Source organism: Drosophila suzukii, chromosome 2L (genome assembly GCF_043229965.1).
Source record: "Drosophila suzukii chromosome 2L, CBGP_Dsuzu_IsoJpt1.0, whole genome shotgun sequence".
Classification (NCBI taxonomy): Eukaryota; Metazoa; Arthropoda; class Insecta; order Diptera; family Drosophilidae; genus Drosophila; species Drosophila suzukii.
Genome location: NC_092080.1, coordinates 13,743,439 through 13,756,511, shown reverse-complemented (window position 1 = coordinate 13,756,511; position 13,073 = coordinate 13,743,439). Strand labels below are relative to the sequence as shown.

Here is a 13,073-nt window from a genome sequence, read left to right as displayed (position 1 = left end):
CTGCCGCTTTTAATTACTGAATTAAGTGTAGAAATTAGAAAAATGGAGAGCCAAATGTTTGTCTATGTTAAATTTGAGAATATTTCGTTTAAGGTGATTTTTATTACGAACACGATTCTGTTGGAGAAAGTTAACGGCTGGTTTTTGAAGGGCGTTGAAAATGAAATTGGAAACGCTTGAAAGAAGTTATTAACTTAGGAAAGGGTTATCTTATCGGGTCATAGGAGTTTTATTTAAAAGTTATGAAGCGTAATGCATTTCGTAATACCCTTCTCTTTAAAAATAATAATTTTATTGCCTGTTATCACCACCGACCTCATGAATTTCCTTATCAAAACACCAAGAAAATACCGTTAGTAAATTAATTTCTCAACATTTTGTTCCATAACATTGCATTAATATTTAATTGGCACTACTTGCCCTGAAGACACTTCCCCCACCCATTTTAGCTCATCCATCATCCAAACTTTTTTCATAGCTTCCTAAATAATCCACCTCGACAAACTTGAACTTTTTCTTGCCGTTCTGCCTTTTGTTTATCAAGAAGTTTTCATTTAGTCGGTTGCCGGGGCCAAAAGTGGCAAATAAAAAATAGAATTTATATAAAGCCAAGTCGCTGACTGATAAATCCCGCAAATACTACGCGTACGAACACAGAGTAAACACTATCAAGTTGGCTAGACTCAAACAAAAAAAAGGAGAATAAATGGGAATATTCATTCCGAGCGATAAGTTAACAGGCGTGACTAAGCCCAAAGATAGTTAAGAAAAAAAAAGACAGAGAAACTTTCAGCCGACATTTTGCTCTCTCCACTATACATTTCTTTCTTTATAGTTATTCTGTCTTGGCAAGCCCTTTTCCGCAAGTTTTATAAATTAAATGCCATAAAGTGAAAAACTTTCCTGACTTGATGCCTGACTCACGCACTCACACGCTCACTTAGAAAGTAATTACCTAAAAAAATATGGCTAAAAACCAAAAAAAAAAAGGTAAGACAGCGGGGGGTAATTCCCATGAGAAGTGCGTGAGTTGTGAAATTTATTTAAATTTAATTCTATATGTTTTTCGGTTGAAATGGCAACCGCTTTTATGGCCAAAGCTTTTCACTTTTATACAGCCCAGTCACGCACGCCATTAGGCCGTAATGAAAACTTAAAACAGACATGAGTGAATGTCCGGAAAACCCTTTACCAGCTCATCAAACAAAATCGAATTGAGAGTTTGTAGAGGTAATTTCCCCAACCGTTTGAATTGACATGTTAATATGCTAACATCAATCCTAATCTCGGCCGAGTCAGTCTGTCAATCTTTGTGTTCAGTGGAGGCTATTGTCTGGCCAATAAATGAGTAAATGACAGGCACACTCCCCCACGCTAAAGACACCAGTTAATCTGTATATCCAGTAGCAGTGCACAGGAAGAAAATTGTAAAAGGACATCTTTTTCAGAAATAGGGAAAATAAAAAAAAAATATATAAATCACCCTTACACACAAAAGAATTTATATCGATAAAACAAATAGTTAAATTAAAAAGTTAACAACTATTTAAAATAGAGAAGTGTATTTTATAGTTGCTTTGGTTACTAGTTAATAGTAAAACTACCATGAAATGGTAAGTTGTGTTCATTTTGTTGATGAAGGAGTATTTATATAGTTGGTCAATTTTACAATTCAAATTACCTACAATTTTCTTCTGTGGTTAAGAATATTATGCCCTATACCAGAAGATGAACATCCAATTTTATATATTTTAACATTTGTTATACCAATATTTTAGAAATATTTCTAAGTGTACCAGTTACTGTGGCCAGTGACAACTGTTTTGTTGCACGAACGTCGGACATTTATCAAATTAAACAGAGTTTTGAGGGAGATGGCTGAGATTGCCGGCACACAGGAGCGAACACTGGGAACACTTGTTTGTGTGGCCAAGGTGTGGACTGCACCCTCTTAGCCCACAATCCCCCCTGTGAAATGAGAGTTAAGCCAAACAATGGACGTATAACGAGCCTTTGGCATGTCATCTCATCTCTACTCTTCAAATTGGCACTGCCCAACCGCTTTAATTGCTATCCATACAAATTTAGACATTTATGGTTAGTTCTGTCCGCACCAGGAATTATCATTAGCACAAGAAAAATCGGTTGTCACAGAGTGCTCTTAATTATGTGTGTGGTGTGTGTAAATATTAATTGAAGCCTGTTGAAATGCGGATATAAATTAGGGGTAAAAGAAATAAATAACAACAAGGATTTAAAAATAATAAATTTATTGACCAACAAAGATTGGGAAATATTAAATGCATAGATTTTCAAATGCCAAAATGCAAGGTGTTGTTTTTGAAATGGATAATATTTAATAAAAAAAACAAAATAATTAAATAAAAAAATAAAAAAATTGGGTATATATTTAAAAAAATATCTGTAAAATATATTTTTTCCTGTGCACAATTAGCTATTCTTGTTTAAGATCTATTTTTGAATATAAGACCTCAAGCGCTAATTACCAAATAATAGTCACCACTTCCTTTTAAATATTTGTTTCTGTGCACAATAAGCTTGACTTGTTCAAGATCTGGGTTCAGGAACCACGCCCAAGTCGGAGCCGAAAAAAAGTAAATAAAATGAAATGGGTCAAAACCGAAACCTGAAACGAAACTGTCAAATTGGTGGCTCCCATGGAGGGGCCTTGACGAGGGGGTGGTGCCAATGAGGGGGGTATATACACCGACCTTTTACGAAGCTTATTCCGTCTTTTTGTATTTCTTCTACTTTATTTTTTTGGAAAAAGTCAAACAGCAAGCGTACAAAAAAGTTAAGCAAATACAACGTGCAGGCAATACAAATATAAAATAATTAACTTTAACAATTCTCTCACACACACGCCCTCTCTTTTTTACTCTCTTTGACTGCCAACACCCATTGAGTAAACAAAAAAAAAAAAAAATAAAGTAAAAACCAGAAGTGAGCAACAACAGAGCCAAATAAAAGGCAATAATGTAGAACGGAAAAAAAACCAGCAATAATAACAGTTAAAAATATTAACACACAAACACACACAGATACGGCAATCATTGCGCATGTGTGCGTGCTTTGGTTTTTACGCTCGAAAGAGAAAAGACTGTGGCAAATTAAAAAATACAAAACAAAAAAAAGCGTTTGAAATACTTGTAGAAAAGGTTGGGAAATAAAAACACCAAGTAATAATGAACGAAAATGGAAACTAGTTGGAACAGCTAGCCAACAACATGAAAAGTCAAATAAAATAAAATAAAGTAAAATAAAATAAAACCGAGAAACAGCTCTAAAAACCGGTTCGTGAGCTACTAGAGCTGTGTATCCGTGAGATACTGAAATTCGAAATTAAAAACCCAAACGCAAAGAGCCAGAGAGGAGAGTACAACAGAAAAAAACTTTAGCATTTTCTGAGATGTATGGCAAAAGATTGCGTTTTGTTCGAAGCTTTTGTTCCGAGCCAACTGATGAATTAGGAGTGGAGTGCGGGGAGCTAATACCAAGAAGCGGTTATAAGGCCAATGAATGGCTCCGTTGGGGCAGGTATCTGAACTTTGAGATGAAGATTTCGGGGCATAGAGCTCCGACCTGTTGCTAGGCTCCAGAATTAAGTGTGGGGGCAACCTGGTAGAGTCAGGTTATTTCGCATTCGGGTATCTTAATGGATTACATCACTTGACCGTACTAAAACTGAGTAATATGAAATCCAGTTATTGCTAAGCAGCTTTTTAGCATTAAAGTGGATTTCTTACAGAACATATGTATTTTATAAATATAGCCACCCTTCTCCATATCATATTTCCTCTTATTTTAATCGACTTTAAAACAGGTTTTACTACACCCTTGCAACCAATTAATGCTCATTGTGAGTCTTAAATGAATCCAATTATCGTATCCATCGAAACATGTTTTTATTCACAACAATCTGTTCCATTACTTCTTATAAATGGTTTTTTATCGCTTATTATTTCTGTTTTAATTTCTTTTTCCACCATTTTCTTTGTTTAATTTCCATGCAAATCTGTAAAAAACTTTTCATTTCTTTTCGCCGCTCTCTCATTTAATTTGATTGACTGTTTATCCATATGTGAATGCAGCTTGATTACTGCATTTAGGGTGTGGGTTTCGTGTTGTTTAACCCGTTTTTTTTCCAACAAGCCTAAATATGTTTAATTAACGGCCGTCATTTTCCGCCGTCAGTAGTTTTTTCCGCACGTCTGTTTTTCGACGGTTATTTGCGTATCTGCGATGTGCTGTTCGGTGAACAAATGTATTATGATTTGGTATAATTAATAATTACAATGCCCAGCGCAACATTATTTTCAATTATTTTGCACTTTTGGGGTCATCACGTAACCTCAAACCAACGAAAACCGAAGCCAGAAGCACGATTTCCGTAAAACCCGTAAATCCAAGCCAATAAGTCTGTCAGTCTGACACACCAGTCCATTCGATTTAGACAGTCATGTAAATTTAATTAGACCTGCACATTTAATTTTGCAAATAGAAATCCCAAAGCCACACCCACGCCTCTTATTACAGATTATATTTTAATACAGCAATTATAGAGCATTTCGGGGGTTCCTTCAATCGGTCATTTGATGGCGAGACATAATAGAACCCAAAACATCATGTTCAGATATTGATTTAATTTTCCAGTGAAATGAATGGAAAGCGATATAAGTGCATCTGTTTATAAATTTCGATACTGATGAAATTTTAATTGAATTTATGGCCAAAAATGTGGATATATGTACATATATGTGTATGGCCGTAAGCCCAAATTATGGCCCAGAATGTGTGTGGTCAAATAATTTTACATTTCCAATTAGCTAATTCTGACCGAGAAAATGGGAGTGTTGCACCAAGATGAATGTTGGCATTATTGTAAGAAATAACATATTTAAATATATTATTTGTTAAATATTTTATCATATTAAAGCTTTTAAAATGTAAATTACTTATGAAATTAAATTTTAAAATCTTAAATATTATAAACACTTTTTTGTTAAATTTATCTCATGACTTCTCTTATCGCAGAGACTTGTGCGATTCGAATCACATTCGCCACATTTCTGGTTTAGTTTACAATAATTTAGTGACCCAATAAGACCCTGTGCTTAATTATCAACATTTAGCAGAGCCCTCGTGTGTGTGTTTGTCAGTTGATAAGGGACACCTTACACATACACCTTCCCTCAGCACTTGTAGTTCAAATCAACCCACATAAACCTTATCTAATCGTCCACATTTTCCCCATGGGACCCAAACAAAAACACAACCCGAATACAGAGCAACTTCTGGATGTATATCATGCAACTGAAATTGCAGGTGGAACTGTTGCAGGTGATATACACTGCGACAAAATGCGATATCAAACCAATTTGTCAAAAGTTTTCTTTAAAATGATTATAATGGAATATTAATTTTCAATATAAATTTAAGAAGGTATGCTCAACTACCTTTTCTGTCTACTAAAATATTTTAGTATTATATATTTTAATTTTCAAAAGATCTATTATAATCTCAAATATTTCGTGCCATTATTTGCTTAGTGTACATCTTATCAGTAGCCCGAATCGTGACCCAAATCAAAGCCAACTGCATTGAGCACAAATAAAAGGAGCAATGAAATGTGTAATAGCCAAACAAACCTGACACAATTCCCCGAGACTGACTAACATCGAGAGATATAGGAAGAGTGTGCGGGGATTTAGGCCAGTTGAGTCAATCAAGCGAGGTTCTATTCACGTCGAATCAGTCGATTACTGTTTTTGTACGCCAGCTGCATGAGTAACCTGCGAGACTTATGAATCACCAACGGACACAGAATAAATAATATTCGTTTGAAATTGAAGAAAATATTAATTGCAATTATCATCGCAGTTGCAGGCTGACATATAATGAGCTTTAAAATTAAAAATAAATTGTGTGTGAGCAGTGGTTTTTTAAAAAGGGGAAGTCAGTGATGTAAAGGGAATTACAGTGGGACGTGCTGATAACTATAAAAGTTAGGGGCATGTGTGGTGTAGTTATTTAAGTCACTAGCGAAATTCCCTTAGGTCACTGAGTCAACAGAAATATTTTGCCTTTATCTAGGTACTGAGAAAAAATTAAAAACACTTTCAATAAGGGAACAATTTTAAATATATTCTGCTTTACAAATTATTAATTGTTGCGAATAAGGTAAAGTTTTAACCCGCCACAAAATTGTCTTTGTGCTAACAAAGCACCCTAAAAACGACCTTTTTACAAGCCCTTCCTTTTGGCCATTTAAGAATTCTTGGGTTCCCTTTTTGGCCACGTTTTCACGCTCCTGCTACGTGCCCATAAAGACAATTCAGTGCCTCCAAATCGATCAAAAGTTCGCTTCATTGTGCTCGAAACTCACACACTTGTTTGCAGTTGCAGCCCGAAAAACAGCGCAGGAAAACGGGAAACTTTTCCATAAGCTGTGCAACTTTTTCCCGGCTTTTCCGCCTTCCCGCTTTCCCGCTTTACTTTCTTTATTGTCTTTTCAACTGTTTTGTCGTGCGGCAGAGGAGCAGAATAAATAGGGTAGATCCCCATTATATTTAATTTGCCTGGCATACGCTTTGTCAATATCGCACTTCTCTCCATCTCGTTTTGGCCCAAAATTTCCAGCATGGCCCAAAGCGTTGCCAACTTCCTGGGCACGCACACACGCTCACAAAAAGGGAGACAAACACTGGGATACATATACATGCACAAAGGATGCATGCAAAGAGTTGTTGTTGACATTGTTCAGTCATTTTTCAGCAAATTAGTCATGAAATTGTGCATTTCTATTTGTCTCTCGCCCTCAATTGCCAAATTTGTAAATAAAAACGGCTCCGCCAGCGATTATTCAGCAATATATGTATAAGTGTGAATTCGGAAAGTGGCGAAAATCGAATTGAAAATTAATACAGTGAATTTCGGGAAAACAAATCAATTCATTTGATAAGGGATCAATTCTGACAGTTTCTGTCGGACAATTGAGTTTTAAACTTGGGTTCAAACGTTAAGTTTTTGATCATAGTGGGTATTAAATATGGGTTAATATGTGTATCTTTTTAAAAGAATATTTGTTTAATGTATATACATTTTAACATAATTGAGTTATTTGTGAACGCATGCAAAAATAACCATTAAATGCATATTTGTTTGCAAAGAGTAAATAAATATAACAACTAAAGCAGTTGAGCGAAACTGTTATTATGTTGATGTAACAAAAGATCAAAAGGGTTGCCCAAAACTAGAAAAATTCAATTTTTAAATGCTCATCCATAAATCATGGATTGATTAGAGACTTACAGTCCAAGCAAACAATTAAAAAGCTGAAGAAAAGCATTCGATAGAAGACCCTTAGCAATTCACCGCCTTTTCCTTCCTCAACTTGGAGGAAAACTCCCGCTTTTCATTAAGGGAATACCTTTCGAAAAACTAAGGCCCCCAGCGCGATAAAGCTTTTGTGTCCTTTGGCGAGCTATATTTTCTTTTTTTTTTTGCAACGTTTCAGTTACTGCAAAATTTTCAGTTGGTCGCTCGGACGCTTTTTTGTTGACCAGGTAGCAAAGCAAAAAGCCAAAATGAAACGATGTTATGAATATGAATGAGAGACCGAGGAGCTTGCCCTTCTCTGCGATTCCCATTGCAATTACCATAGGTAGAAAAAGAGTTGAAAATTATGTATGTCAGGGGTGTGGGGTGTGGGTTGGATTGGATTGCCAAAAAAGAGGAGATGCGAGTATAGATGCAGTCACAGTTTGCAGTAACAGTCACTGGCCCAGTCGCATTTAGAGCCAGCAAACTGGGCAAACTGGGCAAACGCTGCACGTATTTAATTCAATGCCCGGATCTTTTTTGTTACCATACCAGCTGGCATATATATACACAAATATAGCATATAACATGCCTCAATTGGTGACCATTAAAATGCATAAATGCTGAACCGCTTTTTGTTCGCCCTCCAGATGAGGCAGTCATAACTAAATACGTCACGACTGGAGTTCCTTTTGGCCATTTGAATTACTGTGAATGGTTTTTGGATGCAATGCTGCCTTATTTACATGCTGCACATGCTGCAGCTCATGTCTCCTTCGTCCTTTTTATGCTCCTGCACAAAGAGTATCCATAAAATTGAATGGGAAGTTTGCAACGGAAATTGTGGGTGATTTTTATGTGCATTTTGCTTGGAGAAAATATGCACAACAATTTTGGGTGAAAGTATAGAGCGCCAAATAAGTTTTATTTGTAGTTCAAAAGAGAACTATTTTTTTAAAGAAATGCAAAGGCAAATTGAAGTAGTATTTTTGATAAAAAAATGTGTTAAAATATTTAAACGTAATTTAAAAATGTAAGTAGTAACATGTATTGCTTGCCTAAGAAATTTTATTACTATTTCCCCAAGGGTTTCTTTCCTGACAAAATGTTTCAAAAATGAACAAAAAATTTTTAAGCTCGGTTTTCCTTTCCTGATTTTTTTATACATTTTCGAGCGTATCCCTTGGATCGGATAGTTGAATTTCCGGCCCATACCTATTTGAAAAAAGGGTCCGGGATCCCATGGCCGGGGCTGCATTAAACATTTATAATTGCAAGACAACAGCCAGCCGACAGTCAACTGATGCGATGTCTGCGATGCGTCAGTCCTATAAAAATGTAAAAGTATTCAGTGTGAAGTGCCAAAGCCCTGCTAGAAAAAGACGGCAACTGGCCGGCGAAGAGAGACGGGTAGAGGAGCTGAATCTGCAGTGGAATCCCTGCTTTATTTTTGGTTTTTTGTGTGCAGTTCCTGCATTTACATTTTCGTAAACCTTTGAAAGGTTGCAGCAGGGCGGGCTTAGCGACTGAATAAAATGCTGCTGTCTTAAAGTCACTTCATGTGGGTGCTTCCAAGGGGTCTGAGGATGGGGAAGGGGATGGGGTTATCTATGGGTTCTATGGGGAGGTTCCAGCACGAGGGACTGTTAAAACTGCCAAGGGGCTGTGGCAGTAATGAGACAGCTGCAAAAGCAACAGCTTCATGTGCCGTGTGTTGTGTTAATGTTGTTAGGCTTTAGCATAAACCAGCATCTTCTTTTCAGCTAATGAGAAATCTGTCTCAGTTTCCCCATCTAGCTCTACATATTACGTTCTCCCTCTTCACGGACGTAATAAGAGGGTACAATATAATAAGAGCGGGCTGAAACATTGAAGGATTTTAATTAAATAGAACCGACAGCGTTTTTTGGGCCTCGGTGATGATAGCATAGAATTTATATCCGCATTCGTACGTGGCACAAAGAGATGAAAGTAAATGCTCAAGTGGATGTTGATGTTGTCTCTTAATTTCAAGGATGCATGCCAAGTAGCTTTGTTGAGAATATATATATTAAAAAAGGGGGATCTGACTGAATTACAGTCAAGGCAATTAGAAAAAATTTCGCATTTTAAGGCATCTGATACAAAATTAAAAAATCATAAAATATTTCAAAATTAAAGGTAACTAGGTGCTAATACGAAATAGTTTTTCAATAAAACCAAAACATTAAATGAACAAAGGCTAGCCATAAAACAGACTAATACACTCATAAAATCAATCATCGTTTTAATGACACACAATACTATTAAATCCCCCATATATAAAAACAGATTGCAATAAAAATTCCATTAAAGCAGCTACCAAAACTAGTAACACCTGTGAATCATCTGCTGTTTAAGATCTTGGATTTGAGCCTAACTCCGTTGAAATCACTCGAGTAGAAGCCGAGTTACAAAAGTGCGGTTGACCTTTTCGACCGATGTTTGCGCATGGCAAATGCCAGTCGTATCTTAAACCAGAAAGGTCACACTTGCCGCGGACACAGATTCAACACAGCTTCGGTCACACTCTGAGCATGCGCAGTTGAAGTTATGGGCCAATCGGGGTCAACCGCCAAAAAGACGAATAACTATCAATTTCATGGATATCGGGACGGAAAACTTTTCACTTAATCATCACTTTCTTATATCCAACACTTTCCTCCGCCCCGCGGGTAAATGTCGTATCTCATCAATCCAGTTTTACCGCTCAACTATTATATTATCATGCCAGCTTGGAGGTGAGAACACGTTTTAGGGGCATCTTTTTATTTATATAGATGTATATTTTCGTCTTTGTATCCGAGAGTAAGCTAAACTTTTTCACACATTTGCGCGGGTCTTAAACGAGCGCGTGATATCATCTCGAGAGCGGGTCTTTGGCTTTACTTTTTCCCTTAGCTGTTGTTTATTCTTACCTGTTAAGATGGCTGCGAGACATATAAAAACGATCCGTGACATGATTTCGCTACTGACTTCCTTTGGCTTCCTTAGTATTTTTTTGTTATTTTGTATCTTTGCCTCTGTGTGTAAGCGGTAATCCCGAGTTTATTTTTTTGGAGTTTCCTTATTTGTGTATATTTTTTTTGTTGATGTCACTCCGGCGCTAGGTTGCACTTGCCTTAGCTTTTCATGCATAAAATATACAGCCAAGTACTTTTCGGTGGCACTTTACAGCCGCGTTGGCTCTGGTTTTTACTTTTATGAGATGGGAGTGTGGGTGTGTTTGTTTGTTTTGGGGGGTGTGCAGTGTGTGTTTTGGTTTTTATTCTAACCCGGATGGTATTATCTATTATTTTTAGTGGATATATCCGATCGGTAGGTTATGCCACAGTAATAAGAACACACACGGTCGCGTTGTGGGGCAAATGCCTTTGGCTGTGTGATAGTGATAGTGCTCAATGGCCGGCTGACGCACCCGATTCCGACCCGAATCGTAATACGAAATACCGAAACACCGAAATCCCGAAATGGCGAACCCAAAAGAAGCCGAACGACCGAATGTACCCACGCAATCCAAGAGCGACCGACTGATAGGAGCAACAGTTACCAAACGACTGAATCGACGCCAGCAGAAAACAAACTGAAAGATACAGATACACAGGCAAGCGGCTGAGAAACGAACGAACACGAACAGCTCCGTGTTTATAAAGTTGCCAACTGCCCGTGGAACATGGGCAGCGCTGCGACAGCGACGCCGCCGCAGGCAGCGCAGCAACAGCGGCTGTGGCAGCGACTCATGCGAACACCCGGCGTATGCGTTTTTACATATGCAGTCGCCGTCGACTGCGCTGCCCGGGCGTTGCATGTTGCCGCCGTGTGTTGCTGCTGCTAGCGTATGTTGCTGCTGCATGTTGCCGCCGTCGCTGGCTTCATGCGCGACGAGCTAGCAGCATTGCATGTTGCTGAGGGAGAATTGGTGTTGCTCGTTCCATTTTTCCCCTTCCTATGACTTCTTATGCGGATTAATCATAGATTGCAGGGGTATATTGGCTGGCAAAATAGTTTTAACCCCCTGAGGGTTTCTAGACCTGGGTTCATTGGGTTATGGGTAACCTAGTGTATAGGAAGATTCGGGTTCGTGCACTTCTGGCATTGCTCTTTTAATTCATATAGCAGCGGCATAGTATGAACAATCACGATCCCAAGATACAAATTTATTCAATCATTTTTGAACTATATACTGCCATTCACAAAAAAAATCAGATAACATAGTCATGATTCCAATGCAACTTAAATTCTTTATTTTCAATATCAAACTTAATTTAAAATACCAACAATATTCAAGCTGATCGCATAACCTTCCGTTTGATAAGCACACGCAATCATAATATCATTAATATATGGGACAAATGTCTGAAAATCAATATAATGGTAGCAATATTTCACTTATGCAAAAACAGGGTTACGATCGATGATCCAACCAGAGCTGTATCCAAGTACAATAACCCTTAACTTTTAGGCATATGGAAATTTACTTGGGAAATGAGCTTACTTAGATTTCTGAAAGCAACTTATTTTTTCGTTTATGATTGACCCCCTCATAGTACTTAGTACACTACACAAAATTACATTAAATATGTATACAAATTTCAGGTATCTATTTATTTTCGTCATTTTTTTGTTTAGCCTGAATCACATAAATACTCTTATTTCGATAAATAATAATATCTTCATTCAAGTGCAGTTACTTTTATTTACAAATAATTCTTATGAATCGGCTGTAAGTGTGGTTACTCATTTATTTTAAATGGAAAGTTTTAAATGACTATCGTGTATTTCTACTTAAACAAACGTCATCACTTGTGTATTTTTCCTAAAAGTGTGTTAATTATTTTGTAACGAGTCTAGCAAAACGACTTATATAACAATCACTTTATTGCTGTGTTAAAGATGTGAAAAAGTAAGTATCAAAATAATATTTTATAAAAAATGTAAACAGATGTATTAGTAAAGAAAATCTATTAAAAATATATTAAACCATGTTGGCGCCCTTTTGATTATTTCAATTTCAATAATTGTAATTTATTTTAATGTCTTCCTAAAATATCAAAAGCTTAAAATAATTTCATAAATAAATCCGAATGCTTAACAAATAAATCCATTTCTTGTTTACCCTAGTTTATTTTGAGAGCCTAATTAGTGCAAATTAGGTAGGTCAATAAATATAAATAAAATGAGCACAGAAAAACAATGGCAGGCAAACAAAAGCAATTGGACAAAGAAATAAAATAAATAATAATAAAATAGGTCATTTCAGCACCGGGTATCATCTAGTTCTAACCATTTATGCTCTTGGCCATCGCAGTTATTGTTGTTTAGTTTGATTTGAATTTGTTTGGCTCTTGTGTATTGCAGTTGTAGTTTTCGCTCTTGTTGTGTTGCTGCTGCTGTTGATTTGGCCAAGTTTGCTTTCAGGCTGTCGCCGATGCTGCTGCAACTGCCGGATTTCTGTCTATTTGTCGTTTGATAATCTATCCCCCCAGCAACAGCCGCCCCTGGACCGCCCCTGGACCGCCCTTTCCCCAGCCTTTCTCCTTTCCCGGCTTTTGTTTGCCCATCGTGTTGTCGAATGGCACACATACAAATTCCGACCGAGAGCGAATCTTCGGCACAGTGGCTCCTCGTTCTGGTCGCTGGTTTTCAGATTCCCGGTCTCGGCCGCAAATATTGAAGGCTGCCCGCCGTGTTTGCCATTGTCCCAGATCTCCAGA

At 37.2% G+C, this 13,073-nt stretch overlaps 1 protein-coding gene across 6 annotated transcripts in view; it reads right to left on the bottom strand.

Annotated features, from left to right (window-relative positions):
* Positions 1-10,941, bottom strand: part of Fas3 (fasciclin 3) — a 78,572-nt gene extending 67,631 nt beyond the window's left edge. For 2 of the 6 annotated variants that reach the window (XM_017086474.4, XM_017086482.4), the window contains exon 1: positions 10,278-10,939. In XM_017086474.4, the coding sequence (XP_016941963.3) occupies positions 10,278-10,320 (43 nt within the window). In that variant the 5' untranslated portion in view covers positions 10,321-10,939. Of the gene's footprint in view, positions 1-10,277 lie in introns of all 6 variants that reach the window. The other 4 variants (XM_065865196.2, XM_017086489.4, XM_017086467.4 and 1 more) reach the window with 3 other exon arrangements.
* Positions 10,942-13,073: the final 2,132 nt, after the last annotated feature.